Below are 22769 nucleotides of genomic sequence, written 5' to 3'. Positions count from 1 at the left end.
CTCCACCGGTCAGATAGCACTTGGTACACAGAAGCAGTAATCAGGCTTTGACATTCAAACTCACACACTCCAATAACACACAGCAAAGGTCATTAGCGATGCGGATAATTTGTTGACAGGATTTCCACTAATGAGTTGCAGAGTTCAGATTATTGTACTGATTATAATATTCCCAGTTCAACACTTCCAGCAAATTACAATGGCAGTCAGGCTGCTTTGAGCATTCCCTGTGCCATGATCGTGGGGTTATTTTCTCTACCTGTGGTGGAGCGATGTTTATGTGTCACCGTGCACACATTAGTAAAGCAAAACAACAACAACAACAAAAGGATTTTTAAAAATCACAGGGTATCTGTGCTGCAGGCACAGACATTGTTATTGCTGTCAACTGGAACTGTTGTGCTCTCAGCTTCTGTCCATTCAGTCGTCCTCAAACTGTGAATCTGTCTGCGGCTCAGTGTAACGCCACAGAGGTGTCCAAATACAGCCTGGAGCAACAGTGCCCCCTACTGCAAAACAACAGGGAGTTTCTTCATTTTTCTTCTTCCCGCTGCCAGCTTCATCAGATACAAAGAGCTGACTCATAACCCATTCATACAGACTGAAAATAGAGCAGCAAGGCAATTAAAAGAATGATGTTATATTAAAAGTATTACAGTGAGCACTCCATTCATTAGATTATTATCCCACTCTTCACTCGGGTGTGGTTTCTGCCCTGAAACTGGATTTGCTGTGTCATCCTTAAATCAAACAGCGTCTGTCCTCGTGTCAGGGCCTGTTTCAATGGGTTTATTTTGTGCTGGCACGCTTTCAGAGAAGGAGGGGCCTATCTGGCATCCTTCAGTGACCCCTGAGCTCCTTCCAGTCTGCAGGGGACAGAGCACGAGGCCAGCAGCAGTGTTTATTTACAGGAGAGGCAGGCCAGTGTTACGCTCCGTGGAGAAGTCTGAACCTGCTTCTAGCCTCGATCTGCCAGCAGCAGACCACAGATTTCAGCTTGACCTCCAACACAGTCTGTTATTTTTCTTCTCCGCCTCCCCGAAGGATAGATTAACAACGAGTCACTTCTTCTGCACGCACACACCTAGCGCCAGTGGACTCTGCAGGCCCCTGACAGGCTTCTCCATTTCCACCAAGTGGCTAAACACCAGGAGTGGTGGAGAAAAGACTGAAGAGTGATCACATGAGTTCATGGAAAATGGAACACTGTCTACCATTTAGTCTGCACTCGACATTTCTGGGCCGCTGTTCATTTTTTCATTCCTAATGTTGAAAAACTATTTTCCCCCCTACTCTTGTTTCCTGGCAAAACTTGAGGCCTGGGCTGCTCTGGCCAGAGCCCTTAAAAAAGAAAGAAAAAAACAGCTGCAGAGAGGGATAAAAATAATTACAGCTCTATTTGTCTTCCAAGAGACACACATCCAAGCAGACCCACTCCCTTCCCCTACAAGCTGCTCCAGTTTTATATTCCTGCACACACAATAAAGACATTGTGGTTCATTGGACTCGTACAAGATGAGGTTTCAGCATTCTGGCTGGAAACAAATACTCTCACGATAGCAATTTAACCCCATTTCAGCAGCATGTTTTATTACTAATATCAGCAATTCACAGATCTTTTGTTTTGCACCTACATGGATGGGATAAGTACAATAGGTTGGCTCACTCCCCTCCATGTTCATTAATATTTATTGATACAAACATACTTGTCCCCAATTCCTGCACACCCTTTATTTGAGGGGAAAGTGAAAGTGCCCTTGCTCCATATTTCAGAACTAAATGCTTCAGGTTTTCCTGTGCATTGCTACTGCCATCTACTGGCAAGTGGACAATCAAAAAAGTCAACACATGTTATCATGTTTTATTGTAGTATTACACAGACACAAAAAACAAAAACCCAGGTGAAAGACTGGAATGCCTTTGTTTTTTGTTTTTTTAAAAAGTACATATTAATTAACCTGCAAAATCATTTATATAAACATTACACCACAAGCAAGTGTTCTGTAGACAGACTCACTTCAGTCCAAGTCACAAACAGAACAAACCGTCTACATTCCTGTTTACATACTTAGGTTGCACTTTAAATACAAAGAAATGGCTACATAATAACCGATATGTTGGAAAGGAGGAATGCATTTCGATAAATGTAACCTGGCAGACGTTCATCCACCTCAAAGTGCTGTGATGGAGGGAAATTCATCTCAACCGATGGCCAGTGAAGCTCAGAATTCGCAAGCAACTGAACCGTGCAGCAGTGATAGTGTCTAAACCCCCCTTCCCTCATAGATTTCCATCTCATTCACACACATACGTTCATTCGACGTCATCTTCTGCTAAAGACTGAGTGCCGATGAGTCGCTGAAAGAGAGGAAGAAAATATCTTTCAGAGATTACCCATTACAGAAAGGCAAATCAGTTACACGGGCCGTTAAGTATTTTTGTCTTAGAGGTGAAATAACCGAGAGCTACTGACACACAGCTCTCAGCTTTGGATGATTCTAAGGTTTATTCTTGCACCCTTTCTTGTCCCAGAAATCACAAATAGCAACTGGGGGGTTTTCAAGGATGCTAAACAAAAAAAAAAAACAAGGAGATGCAGGTAACTCTCACCTGGCTGATGCTGGGTAGTCTGGTGAGCAACATTTGGAAGACTGGAGCAGGCAGCGTCTGCTGAAGCACCTGAAGTAGCTGCTGAGGTTGACCACATACTGCAATGGCATTGGTCAGGTGGTCTACACCTTTGTCAAATTCACCTGGGTTAGGGAAGAAACAGGTTTACAGACCACATAAAAAACAAGCATTAAAAATGTATCAGGGCTTAAAACTTTGTAGAGAGTCACTACACCAGTGTAGCCACAGTTACAGTGATATGAGTGGTGTGCGTCTTGCGCATGCTGCAAGCTTCCATGTGTTTTCTGTGAATGAACATGTGGCTGACCTTGTGCTAGGAGCTCCTCTGCCAGCTGGATTTCCTCCAAGAAGAATTTCTGGACAGCTTCTTCGTCCTTCAAGTTCGGCAGCTTCAAAGTCAAGTTAATAAACAAAAAACAAATTTAAGCTCCAACTAAACAAAATGAGAGAAGAATCGATTATTTTCTACATGTCCTACCTTTGTAAGCCCAGTCTTCTCACTGGAAACCTTTTGCTTTCGTCGACCTGTGAGAGAGAAGTGGGTTTTTAAGACCATGCTGCATGTTTAGTTTGCTGTTGTACAACACGGAAAACACGAGGGAATAAGTTTGCTAGCTGTTGCTTGTAGCATGCTTTTTCTTCTTCTGCAGCTGAGGGACATAATATTAGAGCAAATGTTACCATAGTCGGAGCTTACAAGGCTACAGAAAATACGCAGTCTTGATTAGTTTCCAGAAGCTTTAAGTGTTTTTTTAACGTCCTCGCGGTCACATGGAGGCTAACGTGCTACGATGCTAAGTTTACGCCGTTGACATGCACACTTACGCTCACGTAACTTTTCCTTGAAACGGGGGTCACTCCGCCGCTTCCTGTCAAAGTAAACACAGTATGCGATGAAAAGAGCACCACACACCCCGGCGACCAGCGCGCTCGTCCTGCCGCTTAACATTTCTCAAACTACTTATGAACAGCCACGCTCGCCGCTGACTAGCAGCTAGCACGCTGCTGAGGAAGTGTGCCAGGAAGTACGTAAGTGATGACGTAGACGAAGGCGGGAAATGTGACCCAAATTACCCCAAAACATCTGAGTTAGCAACAAACAAGCTCAAACTAAGGAAATAAAACATCCACTAATAACCATAGACTGTATAGTATTTTATATACTGCCTGTGCTAATTAGCAAAGGCAAATATAAATAACGCACAAAGATTAGTTGCTTTTAACCATCATTAATCTGGTTAATAATCTGTACTTTACCAAAATTAATGTATAATGTAGTTAAATTACCAATAATAATCTGTCGAATAATTTGTTTGGCCACATTTCGCCCCTTAGCACTTTTACCCAGCCATGCTTTAAATTAAAATCAAAATGATGAAGAATAATATTTAAGATATAAATATTATAAATACATAATATAATAATAATATTAATATAAATTGATAAAAAGTTAAAATGCTGCATTTAAAAAAAAAAATTATGTACAAACTAACAAAAACAAGTATTTAAATTTATGGTTTAAAATGTAGTCTTTCAGTTCTAAGGTTTTACGTCTTAGATAATAAAAAAAAAAGTTTTTATTTCTTATTTATTTAACAAAAATTAGATCAAGAGGAAAAACTAAGCACACCCCTATAACAGAACCACCTCGCTGTGACCTTATCAGTTTCTCACATCTTTGTGGAGGAATTTCCACTTACTCTTTTTTATAAAGTTGCTTCAGATGGTTGAGGTTTGCCGGCATTGATTTATGCACAAATCTCTTATCTCACCGCAGCATTCCACTGCAGCACCTTCATCATTTTGTTTTTGTTTTTTTAAGCTATTCTGTTGTAGATTTGCTTCTGTGTTTGGGATCATTGTCCTGTTGCATGAACAAATTTTGGCCAAGCTTTAGCTGTCGGACAGATGGCCTCACATTTGGCTCTAGAATACTTTGGTATACAGAGGTCTTTGTGGTCGACTAACTGCAACATGCCCACGTCCTGTAGCTGCAAAACAAGCCCTAATCATCACCCCTCCACCAGCCACCATGCTTGACAATTAGTATGAGGGGGTTTGTGCTGATGTGTAGTTTGGTTTATAACAAACATGGTGCTGGGTATTATGGTCTGATGTATCTACTTTGGTCTTGTCTGCTCTGAGGGTATTGTTCCAGAAGTCTTGTGGTTTGTTCAGATGCACATTTTTAAACCAACACTGCTGCCATGTTCTTTTTGGGGAGGAAAGACTTTCTCTGGAGACAAAACACATGATACTTGTCCAGTCTTTTTCTAATTGTGCTGTCATAAACCTGGGGTGAATTTCCTGGGATGCCCACTCTAGTAGTTTTTATCTTTCTCGCTGTAGAGCGATTGGCTTCATATTGTTTGGACGCTGCATTAAAAGCCTTTCCAAATTGACGGGCAGGTTCCCCAAGATGATTGCTGGTGTCTTTCCTCGTTGCCGTTATGCTAACACACCGCTGAATGCTGCAGACTGGCAAACTGCCAAAACCTCTGCTTTGATAGAAGTGATTACAGTTGCTGGTCATCACTGAATTATATAATAACAGAGACGTGTCTGAGTAAAGTGCTTCAAAGACTTGACTAAAGTTACTTTCCACCACTGATGCAAGAGACACACCGAGTACTTCACAAACTATGGCATTTATTTCAAACAGAGGCTTCTGCTTTGCTTACATTTTTACAATAAATTACACAATGACCATCCTCAGATGAGCCTAATAAATACTATTGAGCATTTTTCAATAAGCTCCGTTACTTTCTGTTGATCTATGACACAGACTTTTTCCTGTATACAAGTTCATACAGCTTTAGCTTTAGGCCATGTACAGGTTGGAAAATAGTTCAGCCACATCCAAAAACCACCATTCTTCTCTCACAAGCACAAGCTATAGAAAAACAAAAGACACAAAGAAAAACTGGATAAAAACTAAAGCAAACATGAAATTAGATAAAGACTCAAAACTGATGAGAAAGGGAGAACAGAACAACATTAAATGAGCTCAAATAAACAGAACAAGAAAGAGGACAAAAAAACAAAAACGGAACATGCTGCAACCCTCAGTTATTTACACTCAAACTACAGTTAAAACCATAAAACTGTCTGTACAGAAAAGTACATGTTATTAACAGTGCAAGATATTAAATAGCTCGACTCAAAACACTTCTCAATATACAAATTTATAACAAAAGCATACAGTTACATACAAGTGCCGAACAAAATGTAACTTCCGGATATCATACAGTAGGGGGGTCTATACAAAGGAAACACTGGAGATGTCTTCAGAAATGTATACATGTACGTCACCTTATCATATAAATGCACATTTACAATATCTCTACCTTTATTCTGGTCATAGTACAAGAAACAGAGTCAAACTTTTTTTTTTCTTTTCTTTTGGTAGGGATGAGTGTGAGAAGCAGGCATGTCATGCCAATAAAGTGTGCATCATTTCGATGAAGTGAAAATGTACTTAATTAAATAAATTCATGTAGGTGGAAACACTGAAAACGTGGAGTTCGGCTTTGATTGTGTGTGTTCTGACTTTTGACTCGATCCGGTTGCAGATATGCAACATTAACATCAGTGAAGCTGATGCAACTGAAGTGGGGGGGATTGAAAAAAAATGGAGGATGGAAACATAATGAAAAAAAGCAGATGGGCTTTTAAAAAGGCTGATGAACTGATTTAATGCATCCATTGCATTCGCCAACCTCCATCATTGCACATTTTAGACTGTTATCTCAACAGTAATCTGTGGATGAGTATTCAGTAGTAGATTTGCAGGTGATCCAACACAGGAGCTCTGCTTTTACAATTACCGTAATAATCCTAATACACTGATAACATCCCGTCGTTACCTGCCAAGACTTAGCCCTTCACTGCCCGCTCACTCGCTCACTCACAGCGTTCTGCAGTCTTTTATATGGGACACGTTGTTCCAGCTAACGCTCTGATCTGAGAGGAGGATCAGGAAAAGAAAGTACTGTCCTTTTCTCAAAGTGCCCCCGCGGAGAACAACAACAACAACAAGAAAAAAGAAAAAAAAGGCACTACAGTATCATTCCTTATGATCCACTGAGGCCATCAGCGGACATACGATGGTGCTGAAACCTTATCCATCACCACCTACTTGATTCAGACCATGTACAGGAGCGATTGCCTGTACATGGGGAGGGCAACCCCATCCACATGAAGGTCCTTTTTATTTTTCTTTGTGTTTTTTTTAATGAAACAGAGAGAAACATAGCAAAGTTACCTTTCCTATGCCCTTAATGCCAATGTGGCAGCGTCTCTCCTCCAGATTTCCAGAAATAACATGGCGAGCGCCATGTTGGGCTACGAGGACAGATGACAGATGGTCTTCACTGGAAATCATCCCTTTGCAATACAACTTTATCAAATGGAAACAATTATTGCTTGCAAAAACAATTCTTTTAAATGTTCAATTAAGTAAAGCACAAAAGTCAAATCTGTATATATGTTGGGTTTGGTTTTTTTGGACAAATTTCACCCGCCCCACCCCTACACAATCGTCATAAAAGTGCACTTAAGTGCCATTAGCTTGCCGAGAAAACAGTTGTCAGTAAAAAATAGTGCTTGTTTCTTCTCTTTTGTTTTGTTTTTTCGTGGTTTTTTTGTCTCTGGTCTGGTTTTTGTGCCCCGTAGTTACAGTATGTGGGTCGACTTTTTCATCCTGTTGAAAGGGAATCGGGGCGCTGACCCCAGGGTGCTGGTTAAGTGCTTCGTGCGGTGTGGCTCCTTGCTGGGTCGTCCTGTCACCTGCACTCCACTGAAACCCCGGAGTTCTGAGATGAGGACGATGAGGATGATACCGGAGGGTCTGCCAGCGTCAGCATGACTGCCGCTGTGAGCGAGCTGGAGGACGGTGAGGAGGAGGAGGATGATGAGGAGGAAGCGGCCACTGTGCCTGCAGAGCAGAAGCAGTGATTGGTTAAGCTGATTAAAAAAAAGAAGAAGATGCGACAGTGACTTCCTGTTTTACTCCTCTTGCTTTAATGGTGAACCAAATTTAGTAAATAACATGCTAGTTATTATTCCAGGCAATAAAGAGCTGACTCACTTTCTCGTTCCTTCTTCTTCATGCGTTTTCGTCGTCTGTCGATAGAGGCGACCTCAGACTTGAGGGAGAGGTAGTGATTCCTGATGTCCTGAAGTTTCTCCTGAAGAAACGAGATCCTCTCCAGGCTGGTCATCTTCTCCAGATCAGCTAAGAGGACCCAAAATGAAAGGATAGGTTCACAAGAAGCACTAAAGAGCTGACAAGCATAAACCAAATGGGTTGGATACGCACACATCTGGAAACTCCACTTGTACACCCGCGGCGATCTTCCGTGGTTATCCCGGTGCTGTGCGTGGTCTGCATCACCCTGCTTGTGGTATTTATGGCTCGAAGGGGGAGATCGCCCGTGACATTTGGGCGAAGTGGCAGCCTTCAGCTCCGATGGGTTGTTTTTAGAGGCAGTTGATTTGGCAGTGCCCTCAACAACAGACTGGTCCTCGCTGTCACTGCTGTTGGCTGAAGAAAAAGAGGAAAAAGAAAGAAAATGCAGTGAACAGGAAACGCCTCAAATCCTCTCCTACCTGGCATCTGTTACATGATGCCTGCAAACGGGTTAATAAATGAAACGGAGACACATGAAAGCAGTGCTGGCGCTGAAAATGAGAACGTTAGCGGGTGTCATCATTTCTACCCACAGCTCTTCTTACCTGTTTTCCTATTCTTTTTGGGAGGCACACCGAGGCTCTTGCGGTTTGGCTTGTGTTTCTTTGTTGCGCCGCCAGTCTGTGATTCTTTCTGCCGCTTCTGACTCGCAGACGCTACAAAAGAAAAGAGTGAGAAGACGGTGAGGGAATAGGCGGACTGTGAAATGAGTAGTCAGCCTCTGTTTCTTTAGTATTCCATCCTGAAGAAAAATGAGTTGTGTCACTGAAAAATAAACCTGTTAAAATAGATTTTTGCTGCCACTCGTACCTTTGGACTTCTGTTCACTCTCCTGCTGGCTGCTGTTGCTCAGCTCGAGGCTGCAGCTGCTGCTGCTGTTGCACGAGAGGCTGACGTCGAACACCTTCGAGGGGGAACTCGCCCCTTCGTCCTGCAGCTCTCCTCCTAGACTCTCCACCTCCACTGTGCTGCTATCTGTCTCGCTGCGCCCGCCCGTCACCTCCTCCTGTACTGGCCCTGTGGGAAGAGCGTCCGAAACCGGCTCTGAGGGCAAGGCAGCGGGTATGGATGGGGCCGGGGAGGAAGGCTGCGCTTGACCAGACTCTTCCACGGCGCTGCCTCCTCCTCCCGATGGGGACTCCGGCGTCGTCGGTGGCGTGTTGAGTACAGAGTTGCTCCCGCTGCTCGGGAACTCCCGGAGCTTCTCGGTCTCCATCTGCTCCTGCGAGGTGTCGTCCTCGCCTCTCGCGTCCTGCTCGACGCTTGGCTCTTCCATACACGAGGACACCGGTGGGGGAGGAGAGTTTGCGGCCTCCGTGTCCGAGTCAGAGAATAACTCCTTGAGAGTCTTCTTTGGCCACTGGGCCTGGATGCTGGACCACACGTCTTTTTGTCCTTTTGGGCGAACGGCGGGCCTTTCCTCTACATTCCCAGAAACTTTGGCTCTCTTTTCGGGAATCTCCCAGAAGCCTCCTTGTCGGCTGGTTTTGCTTTTCTCCTTCATTCCGTTGTACTTCTTGGTCGGTGACCCCTTGGTTTTGGGGCGGGTTCGCTCACTTTCCTCAGGCTGAGCCTCGGCCACAGCTGCACCCTCATCATCTGAACTGCTGCTAGATGAGGCCCCCCTCTCCTCTCCAGGAGCGGCTGCTCTCTCCTCCCCTCTCATCGGAGAACCCGCAGGTAGCCAGTCAGCACTCCTGGTGTTCCTGGTCTTAGCTTTGGATTGACCTTTTGGAGTCCTCTCTGCTGCGCTGTCAGCTTTCCTCTTCCTCGTACTTGCCTCTCCCTCCGACTCTGGTTGGCTTCTGCGCTTTCCGGCATCTGGGCTCTCCACACTGACGGTGTCCTGGGCCTTTCCCGTGACAGGACAGGGTTTGGACCCTTCGGACGGGGCTCCGCCCTCCCAGCGCTCTGGAATTTGCGGTGGCTCTGGTTGGCCTTTTCTGAGACGGCTCCCTGGCTGATCCTCTTCGTTATGCTCTCCCTCCTCAGCTTCATGCTCGCTTTCATCCGTGGACACCTCGGAGGCTGAAGCAAACAGAACAAAGCTTTATTAGGTTGTCAAAAAAAAACAACAACAACACACATCAGAGTGACGCGGTCCTAATCTGCTGCAAGTGTGCATGACCACTACAGGCTAATGAGTGTTGCTACCTTGCAGGCCATTGAGGATAGAAGTAATTTCTATAGCCTTGACTGGAGACTGCTGAGGCCCTTTGTCCTCACCCTCGTCCATCTTGGAAAAGACGTCCTGGCTCAGGCCACACTTGGAGCGCGGGACACGGTTAGCGTTGGACGAAGGGCCGAGGACCTCCCTGTCATCGAGCCTCTCCAAATTGTCTTGCATTTTCTGCCAGAAGTCAACATAAGTCAGTCAGCCTTTCACTTCACGACACCAAACCGGGATTTTAAGACTTAATAAAAGTCACCGGCTCTCCAAAGTCATACCTTAATTTTTTTACGGTGCTTTATTTTTGGTACATTCTTATTGGCGGGTCGCACAATCTTGTCTGCTTTGATCCACTCATCATATCTATAAAAAAAAAAAAAAAGAAAAGAAAAAGAAAGAAAGAAGAAAAAAAAGGAAAAAAAATCAAGTACAAAGACGAGAAAGAGTTTCATCATTTAGGACTTTGAAGAAGGAGCTGTGAAATATTCTCTCACACCACCCACCACCACACAGACGCTTCTACTGTCTGACCCCGACATATTGCTGTGACACAGTAAGCCTCAACAGCAAGAGAAGAAATCCCATGGTGTTATGTGGAAAAAAAGACACAACCTTTTTACGATGAAGAAAGAAACAAGATAGAACACCGACCACCACACAAATCATATTCAGTAGAATTCACACAATACCGAGGAAGTGGGTCGTATGAGGAGGAGGGGAGGGGGGGATGGAAGAAAAAAGTTTCACAACATCACACACAACAGACACAATGCAGAGAACATCCCACTGTCTTTTATAGAGTGCTAGAGGACCACACAACAACATTGAGACGATGAAATGCCGATTGCACTAGTTAACCTCTGTGTCATGGTACCCTAACACTCTACTCAACACTGCGTTTAACCCTGACCCGCTGGGGAGGGGGGAGAGGGTTGAGAGGTAGAGGTGAGTGTAGCAGCACTTAGGTTGGCCATTCAGTGTTAGCTCACATTCAAATATCACATTGTAGGATTGGAAGTTTTGTTTGATTGTTAAAAGACTTCAAATTGGTTAAAAAAAAGAAATAAATAAAAAAATCAGGCTGTCTGTAGATCTGTTTGAGAGACAGACAGCTGGGGGACAGACAGACAGGGGATTTTGGTCAAAACTGAGAGAGAGGAAGCTGAGGAGTGAATCCGCATCAACCCGATACTCAGTTGTGTTTCTGCCACTAGATGGCCCAGTGCTCTCCATAATCAGAGTGCTGACCATGGCACTGGTTCACACGAAGCAGAATTGCGAGGAAGGGTTACTGCTGCGGGGACACCCACGTAGGCGGTGATCCCATGAGTTAAGAGATGGATTTTTAAAAATTTGTTTTTTTGGTCTGTTTTCTTTTGAATTAGGGTGAAAATAGACGTTTAGGTGATTTCTCCCCAGGTCCTGTCTTACCTGACGTTCCAGCCACAGTAGTGCACCAGGTAGAGCACCTCTCCCCCCTCCACGTCTGCCTCTTTCACAGTGGCCTCGTACGTCTTCAGATTGCGGCCTCGCCCATACCTCACCTGCACCTTCATCCCCGGGGGGTAACACTCAAACTCCTCCCCTTCCTCCCCCTCCTGACTGCTGTCATCCCTGCAAGAAAAACAGTTCAGCACTTCCTGGCCCTAGGCTATAACACCACAAAAACCACCACCCTCACCCATCCACCCCCAACTCGCTGCCTGCTGCTATAACAAGCCTGTTTTCTAGTCTATTTGCTCCACCCTTGCCTTTCCCTGTCTCATTACAACACTACACCTTCACCTGCACAGAAACATAAGCTGCCTTAGCTCTAGTCCAGCTGCATCATTAATAGAAAAGCCAGTCAAAGAACAGTACATGAAGTGTTTCAGCAAAAAAAACAAACAAAACACATCATTCTTTATTCTTTCATAGTAAAAATTAATGATAAGAAATCACACTACTGTTATGCTGTCTAACCCCACACACACACACACAGGGGATTCTCATTCACCCTCGTACGCACGCTGTAAAGAAACAAAGCAGCCACAAGAAGGAGCTAGAGGGAAACAATCAGGAGATATAGGGGTGGTGCAGGGGTGTCAGTAAGTGTTTTAGGCGCCAGGGGGCCTCGTGGGGTGGGTTAAGCATGGCAAAGCGCAACGGGACAGGCAACGCAGCAACTTAAAGCGAGGCTACAGCACTGAGAGGAAGCACGGCTGCGAGGTCCTAGTCGGCCCGCTGCGACGAACAACATCTACAGCACAACACGCCTCACAGTCCCTCCCAAACTTAGCTCCTCAGAACGTGCAGACGGGCTTATTTCCAGGAGCCGACTGATTTTTAAAAACATTTCCACCCCTGATTGAAAAATAAATAAAACACACAAATATCACGTAGATTAAGACTCGGCTTGCTCAAAATGAGCACAATTCAACTGCAGTGCTCATCATTATGAGTAAAAGCCAAAAGGTCAACAGTCCAAGTGAACTTTCCAGCAAAGCCGTTGAGAAGGCTTCATCGTAAAAATAAGCACCTGTCCAGCAAGAACTCAACAATAACTCATCGATGTCTCCTACTAATGCATCGCCTTCTCGTTTAAGCTCACAGTAAGCTAGTTTCAGTGGCTACACGCCGTCTGTGCTGATGCTGGAATGAAAACATGACCCTGACACAACACCCGTCTGTTCCAGTTTACAGCCTGTAAACATCAAACAGGTTTGATATGATCAGAAAAGCTCAGATCAGATCAGCCTGCGGCTTGTCCACTGAGTGCATCCGTAAACTCGTAATCTGCAAGGACGTTGATCCCGACAAAGCCGAAGGATCAAGGAGACTTCTGACTGTCATAGAGGTCACAAGTGGTCTTCTATCAGCAGGTATCTGTGGCCACGGTTGGTGTAAACTACAGATAACCTCCTCATAACGTGCAGGAATTTTGCAGTCCTTCAGTCAGACACAGAGACTCAGTAAGCCAAGAACCTGTTTTCTAGCTTTCAGCAGTCCAAACAACACAACTGTACATCTGTCACTGTGGACGTTGAACAAACAGGTCTGAGCTGGACAGACGGCGCTAATCACAGGAGGCAACAGGGAAAATGCAACTGCTGAGGCCAAACTGTACAACAATCCATTTACCAACACTCAGAGTTTTCCTCTAAAAGCATCTCAAGCACTGTATATATAAATATATATACATATCTCACAACTGGAGGGTTAATGCATCTATGACAACATTCACACACATGGAACATTTAAATAAAGCTGAACACTGAAAGCCAAAAAGATGAGAGAAAAGACAGGAAGAGGGTGGCAGAGAGAGAGATCAGGAAAGGGCAGGAATCAAGAAGAGCACAGCCATGTTGTGCACTGAGTGAGAGAGGCTCGGCATGGTCAAACAATCCCAGCGAGCGAGAGACAGCGAGAAAGCACAGCATGACATGCCAGGTGAAAGGTAGCAGTCAGGCTTTGGTGCTCTAAGATGTCTCTGCCAGCCGATGTCGACTAAGCAACAAGGAATAATAATAGCACAAAGGGCAGTGGATAAGAGCTTAGTTAGAGGAGAGAGAGGAGAGCGTGCCTCTCTCTGGTTAGCAGGTAAGAGTATACGGCGTATTAGTACTTTTAAGGTCAGAAGGATCACTGCTCCTCATCTGCTAATGGTGTTCTAGCATCGTGCTGCCACCAAGGAAAGCAAATACCTCGAGTCCTTTTGCATTCTTATTTTGCTTTCACATGGAATAGTTTTACCATGCAGGAGCTCATGTTTGTGCCCTGACCATACGTTTTGTTTTTTAAGCAACTGTGGAGGAGGGAGCATCCCCTTCAGTGAACCTACCCAGAGTTGTCCTTGCTCTCCTGCTCCTCATCGTGCTCCTCCTTCATGTCGTCGGCTCCGAGGCGAGCCGTCGACGAGCCCTCGTCGGCGTCGGCTTTGTGCGGACCGTCCTCTTCTTCGTCATCGCCATCGTTTCCGCCCTCTTTCCCCTCGCTTTTCGATGTTTCGGATTCCGTTTTACTCGGGGTCGAATCAGGTTTCTCGTCCTGTGAGAGAAGGACGCTTTATTATTGTGAAGGTTATAGACTGAGAACCTTCACAGACATGACGCTTTATTATGAGAAACATGGGAGGTGTGCAGAAATTCATCTAAAATAACAGACAGCACTCGGGATAATGCACCTTGCAGATAACGGGCTGTGTGCTACAAGGTTCTCCGTCCACTTGGGCTTTCGGCTCTTCGGCAACTGATGACGTAGGAGCCGTTTTCCCTGCCTCCCCCTCAGGTTTCCCCTCCCCCTTGGTCCCCTGCTTCAAAGGGAGGTCCATTTTGAATGTGATGGCAGTGGAGGTGCAGTATTCCTCAAATCCGTATAAGTACCTGCGTGATGAGACATTCAACACATCCAATAAGATTTTCCAAAGTTTAATCTTACTGCTCCAAAGCGTGCGCACGCCGACACACCTGCGTCGCTCAGAGTTAATCACACAAAGATGAAAAGCAAGTCGACTGGAGGATTTTGCATTTTGAAAGCTTTCGAGCTGTGGAGTGTCTGTACGTACTTGCGGTAAGCACATTTGACGTTGTAGCCAGCAGCTGAGTTGAGCACGGGGATTCCCAAATCCTGATAGACTTGCTTCCAAACAGAACCGCTCTCAATCTGCTCAACGAGGGAGACAAAATTCAGAGAGAGTCGACACCAAACGAAACGAGAGCGACATCAAACTGCTCTCAGGGGCGGGCAGTAGCACTCACATTGTCAAAACCTCCCAGTTTGTGCACCAGCCTGTAGAGCTTGAACAGGTTGAGGTTCCTGTAGCCCAGAACCGGCCGCTTGTTAATGGGAGTCCCTGAAGAGGAGAAGCAGAAGGCATAGGTGGATGTGGTAAGAAAAGCAGCACAACATGTTTGTCTGCTGGAGAAAATTATGATTTTTCTTTTTAATAGGAAAAAAAAAAAAAGAAGACAAAATCCACAACCTGTCTCACAAATGAAAATAAACCTCAAACATCACACTGGTCCCTGCCCTGCTCTCACCTCTGTCTTCCATGAACTTGTAGAGTTGCTGCAGAAAGTTCTCCCTCTCCTCGGGGAACGGCTCCACCTCCTCCTGCAGACAGGAAACAAGACAGTTTGGCATCTCTCTTTTTTTCTTTTTTTAAATCTGGGAGGTTGTAGGATAAGAGGATAAGTGCGCTCTGCTGTCTCTACCTCCTCCTCTTCACCACTCGCATCCTCCTCCTGCTCCTCCTCTTCATCGTCATCATCCTCTTCGCTGCTGGAACTTTCCTCCTTCACTTCTGTCTTCCAGATGCTGGGCACGACCAGCTGCCTCTGGAACTCCAGGGCTGCGTCCAGCGCTGAAAGAGCGGATTAATCGAACCTCGTAAACACTTCTTGGAGCTGTGCGTGCATCACTGCATGCTCAAACGACACACTTATACCTTTAAAAATGTGTTCTACACTATATACAACAATAACAATAATACGCCCACATAAAAGCTACAGTATAAAAAAGACCAGGAACTCTGGAAGCATGAAAACCTGCCAGTGTTTGCACAGTGACGCACAGCAGCTGAAGCATCCAGCCACAGTGTCACAGGTGGGTTTTAGCAGTATCTAACCACCTCGGCAGATGCTTGTTTTACGCTTTTGTAACGCGGAAAATATCACAGTTGTGAGTCAACCACCTGTGAATATCAAGACGGGGACAATACAAAGCTGTTTGCTAAGTGCAATTACGAGAGTACGAGCTCAGCGGTGGAAAAAAATTTGAATAAAATGAAAAATAATGTAGCACTTTTATAAAAAAAAGTTTAGTGAGGACTTTAAAAATAGACTGCAGAGTGACAGGAGCTCTCCACCGCTGCGTTCTCTCCAGAACATAAACAAAACTTCTCTGGTCTTCCACTCTGCGAGTGTTTTCTGCCAAGTGTGTCAGCGTACAGAGCTGCCCGCAGACGGCTGATAAAAGGTATGCTCTGCTGCGCACCACTTCTGTAGCACCGACTTCAAACTCACCGGGTTTGAGGCTCGCGTCAGCTTTTGGAGGGCAGCTGCTGTCGAACTCACGGACGTCCTTCTGTAGCACCATGTAACTGCAAAAAATAAATAAAAATATAGCAACTCTGATTAGAAAGTGTGGAGTAGAAAAAAAAAAGTTTTCTTAAAACAACAAAGTCTAAACAGCTCAGAGCTCTACCATATAGTCTTATTCATTAAAACAACCTTACAGCTGTGCGCCAATCAAAGCCTCCAAAAACCTGAGCGGTCACAGACTACTTTCTTACAGCACCCCTAAAGCGGCTGGGCACAGTCAGCTGCTGGCGATTTGGCAGACACACGGATCAGTGAAGCTTGTAAGCTGAAAGCAGTCAGAGGTTTGGCTGGTGAGCAATGTGAGGCGATTTGCTGTGGTATCTGTAGGCAGCTGAGCAGATCCAATGACTAGATTTGTCATGGAGTGAAATTTTAAAGAAACAAGTGTATAAAAGCTAAACGACCTCACACTGAGAGAACGGCTCGGTTTCCTGGCATTTCCTTAGATAATCACTACAAACACGGCACTGACAAGGACACCTGTCTGTAACTCGGAGAAACCACGTGCAGGTTTGTTTAGCTGAGGTTTAAAACCCACTCACGCTCATTACACTGTCTTTTTCCGTTGCAGGTTAAAAAACACAGACAAGTTTGCAAGCTGGCTAAATGGGGGGAAAAAAGTGGAAACAGGAAAGACTTGTCAGATCTGGTTACTGTAGTAACAGTGGAAACAGTAAGACCACTTCCTGACAACTCCTGCCTCACCCCTGGATCTGACCTTCCTTTCCCTCAAAATGTTTTCCAAGCCATTGTTTTTTTTTTTGAAAGACATATTCAATGGTTATTAGTAACAATATACAACTCTCCTGAGGAAAGCGAACACACTGACCCCGGGTGCTGTGCGGGAGAGGTCACGTGGCCTATGGATGTAAACCCCTTGTTCAAAAAACAAACCACACCAGCCTGATAATAGCTGAGAAGAGGTTGTCAGAAAAGATAAAAAGTGGAATAATAAACAGTGACAAGTGTGTGCAGAAGAATGGAAAGGCACTTGAAAGCAGTAAAAGGGCTAAAGGAAATCACACAGCACTGCAGCGACAGAGAGGATGCACACTCAGCAATCAAATGTGCTTAAAATGTGTTTTCTTGTGTCTCGCTACTACACTCTAAAAATGCTATGCGTAACAATAATGATACACATGTTGGAAATTTTGCTTAATGCATATGAGAGCAAACCGATTGGAGACGGAAACAAACTGAAAACAATCATATAGATTTTCCTCCTCCTTTCATTTGCTGTTTTTTGCAATCTCACCTGGATGCACAGTAGCGCTTTCAGCGACTTAAATCAAATAGCTGCAGAGCAGAAAGAAAAAGTACTCCAATGCGATTCCACTTGCAAACAAGACAAAAAAAAACACCACACAGGTTTTTCACAGGGTGCCCTCGGTCAGAGAGGAAATACTTCACAGCCGTACAACTTCCAGCTGGTCTCCGATTTATCATTCTTTATCTTATCCCTTTCATCAGCTCTACCTTTAACCGAGTGATAAGACTTCCTGTGCTGCATATTTGTCTTCAGCCGCAGATTAAGGAGGTCACGCCGGCGACTCGCTCAAGATTCCTTTTAAAGCAAGTGTATTTAGTCATTGCGGGAATTCAAACAGACAGGAAAGTAGTCTTTGGAGCGGGCGAACAAGCGCCAGATTAATTTATGCTGAGTGTGGGCTATGTTTCTACCCACATGAAGAAAGGCTGCAGTAACACAACCGCCAGCTGAGCTCTTGACAGGACTTATTTCTTTCTTTACCACAGACAAAACAATCTGGCTGTGTGGTTCTATGCCGAGGGCAGGCTGCAGGGAAGCTACACTACCTCTCCACACCAGTAACTCACAGCCTCAGGACAAATAAAATAACAATAGGCGATGCTGCAGAGGAAGGCTGTGTGCTTGAGGCCTATATGAGCCTATATTCCTCTAATCAATGGAGATTTGAATTCATTCACCAAACACACGCACAATTACTTAGTCAAGAAATACAAATGTTATCTGACAGAGCCACAATGGCCGTACTTTACATTAGTATTAAATGGTTAGTGTGCAAATTGACTTACAAACAAAAATGAATCAAGAACAACTTATATAAATGATCAAGGGCCAGCGCAAAGCATCTGCACGCCACAGCTTTACTACCTCTTAGTTTTGTGGCCGACAAGCGGCCCAAGTTCCCTTTGTCTCACTTTTCATTGATTGCATCATAAATTATGCTGGATAAGCTACTAATAATGATTAGTGCAGAAGCAGCTTAACACAACAGAATGTAAATGTCGCTTTGGGCGAATTATTAATGACTCACAATTTTCCATCCTTGAACGAGCGCACAAAGACGTTGTCCTTCTTCACGGTCATGTCTTCGTGGCAGTCGGGGGAGATGACCTTGTTGCACAGAAACAAGAGAAAGTCAGAAAAAGGTCACGTGAGGTGGTGCTGAGGCAATAAAAAGAAGAAGAATAGGGGAGGGGTGGGGGTGTATCAGAGAATGACTTAATGACTAAAGCGGTTTCAGCAAAAGGGCACACTGATTGATTACAAAATGTGCTGCCTATGATACAAAATCAAACTAGCAGGAGAGATGAAGAGCGAGAGATGACGAGGGGTGGGCACCCACCAGCATCATTAGCAGCTGGAGCTGAGGAGGAGAACTAACGTGAGGGCTGCTACTCCTGCCGGGGTCTAACCCAAAGGAAGCAGCGCATTTCCAGCAGACCTGCGTACACTCGGGCTCACGGGATTGGATGCTTTCACTTCAGGTCCATGACTCACGCCTGCTGTGTGATTTCGAGCTCTGTCACATACGCTCACACGTGCACGCTCGTGTCTTAGAACTTTTACATAACAAGGCCACCCAAAAGAGCCCCTGTCTATCACAGCCGCGCATCATCTGTTGCACGAGACAGCTGCCAGTGTACCTACTCCACCCCTCTGCCATATGGTTGCAGTGTAAACAATGACAGGCTACTGTGCAGTGCACTTCTCTCAACTGTCACAAGGAGGCAGCATGGAGCTCAGTCAGTAGCAAGCCAAGAACAACAAATCCTGGAGGCGGGGCCCCTGCTGACTACACAGTAAAAGGGACAGCTTTCCCCACCCTCTCCCATTCTCCCAGTTCTACTTGTAACACTTACACAAACAAACAAGGCCTGTCACTATTTCATTGTGCGCTAACGGTGACTGAGAGTTACAGCTGGGTGGATGGAAATGGATAGGCAAAGACTGAAGACATCAAACTGATGTCTGTCTGACATTTCGCACACATCATGGAAAACAAGACGGGGGTTTTTTCTTCTGCAAAATAAGACTCGAGCTCTTTTTCGTCCTTCAAGTCGGAACATGAAGTCTGTCTGGATATGAAATGTTATTACATGCATATTACAGCATTTGATGGAAGGCACATTCTAGCACAATAACATAATCCTGCTGAGTGCTAAGGTTACATAAGCAGGCATTTTGATGAAACTGCATAATGCCGTGACTTCACTGGAAGCCCGGCAGCAGCAGCAGCCCCCGTTCCTCCACAGCGATGCTGCAGAGAGCAGCAAAGGAAGGAAAGCTTATCAGCTCACCAGAGCAGGATACCACGTAGTCTTCTTTTTGTCCCCGGTGGGAACCCCTTCCACGCAGACCACCTTGCCGAACAGGTCTTCATTCTGCCGCTGATCGCTCTCCTCCTCTTCACTGGAGGATGAGGACAACTCCTCCTCTTGACTGTAGGAGGAAGGGAGACTTTGCTCAATGGACAGAACGGCACAGCGAGCATTCATATATTACACCATTTACACCATTTTACCTTCATTACACGAATTCAAGTATACCACGTGAGAGCTGCTGTTGATTTTAAAAGCCACTTAGCAAAAATGCCAAACATTCCTAAGTAATGAATCTGATTCTGAGTATTTGCTGCTTTTCTCTGTGTTATGCAATATAATATAATAAAGAGGCGCCGTGAATGGTCGTATTCCATTTATATTTCAGTTACAGAAAACTGCGTGTCTCAATTTAAAAAAGGGAAAAAAGGGGGAGGCAGATGATTTCTGATAACCAAGTCATCATTTAACTGCTCCTCAGATTAAAAACAACACCTCCACCAGTCTCCACCTAACAATCCATCATTGTCTTATCATGTAGCACAGTGAGACATAAGGTTGCCTCTACTGATGAGCTCACTCATTAGGATCGGTGGGTAAAAAGGAGCCGGCTCGCTGTGTGCCGTCTGACAGTCTTCCTGATGCTCGGGCAGAGCCCTGACAGATAGCCTCGTCTCTGAGTGATCATGCAGGAAGCACCGAGAGGCAAACAGACCCTGCTTTTCTCTTTTTATGGCTCACGGGGCTCTGAGCACAGCTCTATGTACATATAAACACACGCAGCATTTGGCACCACTCAAGAGCTGTAAATCAGCCAGGCTGCTACTATTACAACAACAACAACAACTAAGCTGTGAATCAAAGTCACAAAGAAAACACTAACTCTTCAATGAGGCACAGACTATTATTCATTTAGGGGAAAAAAAAGAAACGTTTTCTCCACTTGTAAAGACTGATGTTGCAGGGATTGCTTTACAGTTGTCGTTGCTTTTAAAGGCAGCAATTTAAATAAACACATTCTGAGGTACACTCGCTTTTTCTTGTTGGAGGAGACGATTGATGGCACTCTTACCACCAAACAACACGGGTAACAGCTCTCCTTATGCTCCTTAAAAAACAAAGTAAAATAAGCCTTAAAGCAACCTAAAAATATCATTAATTAACAGCTCGTCTATTTCTTGGCATGGTCAGTGACTCCTTCTCTGTCGTCTGGCAAACTCACAGCTACATAAACTTATTTCCTCTGTTTCCTGTGTTTATGTTAATGCATATTTCTCCTCTCATTTAACTCAGGAGGGCAAATTAGCATGTTTTCCAACAAGTCAAACTATACACCCCCCACCCCCCTTTTTTTAAACAACAACTTAAAAGCAGGCCTTGTGGCTGCTATCTTTACAGAGCAGCCAATCCCTGCAGTTCAAAAGCTGAAACACTATTAGTGCACGCTAAAGAAACAAAAGGTCCGAGGTGCTAATGTGCAGCTGGGACCGCTCCGAGTCAATATTGCATCAATGCTTAGAGTAATATTGACTTCTCTGGGCCCCATTAGCAAGAGAATAAGATTATCTAGCCAAGTGTCCTCTTTATACCAGAGAGGAGCTACGAATATACCCAGCACCAAAAAAAAAAAAGAAGAAGACCCTCAGCAGTTCTTATTCCCTCAATGAAAACTGTGCCGTCTCCCAGGAGCAGGGACATCAGAGCATAAAACACTCACTGCAACATTAGACTCAAAGCAGGGAAAATTAAATAAATAATTAAAAAAAAAAGAGATAACGTTCAGCAGGACTGTGCCACGCTCATTCTGCCTCTCCAGCATGCATGCGCACACACTCAGGGAGCCCGCTATGATTAAGGAGCTGGAGGAGGCGAGCAGGCTCTCTCTCCTTCCAGGCCTCGGGGGCTCTTTATGAGGGGATGGAGATGAGAGTAAATCTTTCATTTCAACTGCTGTCAGCACACTTAGAGCAGGGCGAGTCTGTTTCTGATGGCGGAGGATCGGAACAGAAAATACCTTCCCACTGGCATCACAGGCCTCTGATAAAATGAAGCTAAATATGAGCGCTGCGGGATTGAGCACAGAGACCAGTGGATGATACTCACATCGGGTTTGATCGCCGACCGCGGTTCCCCTTCTTGCCGATGACGGGTGTGCCGAAGTGCTCGGGGTTGGTGAGAGGGAGTCGGTCAAGTGTCTGCGGTGGAGAGAACACAACCGGACAAAAAGGTTTACCCTCTATTCGCACACTTATAAATGGATTTATACACAAAATGAGCTTCATTTCCCCAGAAAGCAGAGATGAGGCTGTTATGGGACTGAGGGGCAGTGAGATACTTGCCTCGCTCTCCGCAAAGTGACGCGCTCCTTTCAGGCAGAGGGAGGAACGCCTCAGGGTCTTCTCATCGCCGTCATCAAACACTGCGGAGATAAAAGACCAACTATCAGACTGCGAGCCCACCGGTACCCCCGCGCCCACACAAAAACAAACTCAAGCACAGACAGACTCCTGCCTCAGTTGCAAAATGCCATCGCGCCTCAGATATACTGCAAACAAATGATGCTCGTCTTTTAAGGCTCATACGTTCTCCAGCAGGCAGCCACGGTTACTTTCAGCTCACAGATTTACTCGAGCTTCAAGGACCCTCTGCTACACAGAGCTGAGTAAACAGCAAAATAAAGACGTGAGGAGAAGCGTCTCAATTTAATTCATCTCTCTCTGATATTTTATCCATAAATGAGCAGCCATTTGTAAAATGCGCTCACATGTGAAAGAGCACTAAATCTAACATTAAATTTAATAATAATGACCTCAAGGACTCTTAAAACAGTCTCTTGGATCGCAAAGACAAACCCTGGGTTGTTCATTGTTCAAACGTACTTGTAGACAACAATGAGGGGAACACTTGAGGTAACTTCAACAGTGAGTTATGTTTTTGTTTTCCCCACCAGCGAATGAAAAGAATGAAAATGTGCCGAGATGAGTGTTTTCAAGGCGCAGAAAACCCCCACGGGTGCTCTTAAGTGACGAGCAGCTGCCGAGAGACTGGAAAGCTTTGCAGCAAGTCTATATGCTGTGTACTCTGGATTATCCAACAATGTAACTGCGTGCTC

At 45.0% G+C, this 22769-nt stretch overlaps 2 protein-coding genes and 1 non-coding gene across 6 annotated transcripts in view; all 3 read right to left on the bottom strand.

The window, feature by feature from the left end:
• Positions 1-1846: 1846 nt before the first annotated feature.
• On the bottom strand, positions 1847-3694 carry tomm20a (translocase of outer mitochondrial membrane 20). The gene is made up of 5 exons (XM_026191187.1): positions 3457-3694; positions 3110-3156; positions 2939-3020; positions 2611-2753; positions 1847-2358 (listed from the first exon to the last, which is right to left on the bottom strand). Exons 1-5 carry the CDS (start codon positions 3578-3580, stop codon positions 2314-2316), a joined length of 441 nt encoding a protein of 146 aa, XP_026046972.1. The 5' UTR covers positions 3581-3694; the 3' UTR covers positions 1847-2313.
• Positions 2435-2571, bottom strand: LOC113035582 (small nucleolar RNA SNORA14). Its single transcript, XR_003274367.1, has one exon. It is a non-coding gene; the product is annotated as a small nucleolar RNA SNORA14 (small nucleolar RNA).
• A 1566-nt stretch (positions 3695-5260) lies between the features above and the next one.
• Positions 5261-22769, bottom strand: part of arid4b (AT-rich interaction domain 4B) — a 39159-nt gene continuing 21650 nt past the window's right edge. For 2 of the 4 annotated variants that reach the window (XM_026189059.1, XM_026189060.1), the window contains exons 6-24: positions 21997-22076; positions 21761-21852; positions 19637-19778; positions 18370-18449; positions 15995-16071; positions 15185-15333; positions 15011-15083; positions 14729-14823; positions 14536-14633; positions 14155-14353; positions 13813-14018; positions 11424-11606; positions 10271-10355; positions 9977-10172; positions 8633-9850; positions 8368-8478; positions 7952-8176; positions 7721-7867; positions 5261-7567 (exon numbers count right to left, since the gene is read on the bottom strand). In XM_026189059.1, coding sequence (XP_026044844.1) covers positions 7416-7567; positions 7721-7867; positions 7952-8176; positions 8368-8478; positions 8633-9850; positions 9977-10172; positions 10271-10355; positions 11424-11606; positions 13813-14018; positions 14155-14353; positions 14536-14633; positions 14729-14823; positions 15011-15083; positions 15185-15333; positions 15995-16071; positions 18370-18449; positions 19637-19778; positions 21761-21852; positions 21997-22076 — 3608 coding nt within the window. In that variant the 3' untranslated portion in view covers positions 5261-7415. The remainder of the gene's footprint in view (positions 7568-7720; positions 7868-7951; positions 8177-8367; positions 8479-8632; positions 9851-9976; positions 10173-10270; positions 10356-11423; positions 11607-13812; positions 14019-14154; positions 14354-14535; positions 14634-14728; positions 14824-15010; positions 15084-15184; positions 15334-15994; positions 16072-18369; positions 18450-19636; positions 19779-21760; positions 21853-21996; positions 22077-22769) is intronic. The other 2 variants (XM_026189061.1, XM_026189062.1) reach the window with 2 other exon arrangements.

This window comes from Astatotilapia calliptera, chromosome 13, assembly GCF_900246225.1.
Source record: "Astatotilapia calliptera chromosome 13, fAstCal1.2, whole genome shotgun sequence".
NCBI classification, from domain to species: domain Eukaryota; kingdom Metazoa; phylum Chordata; class Actinopteri; order Cichliformes; family Cichlidae; genus Astatotilapia; species Astatotilapia calliptera.
Note: the sequence above shows the minus strand (reverse complement) of the source record. Positions and strands in the feature narration are given on the sequence as shown.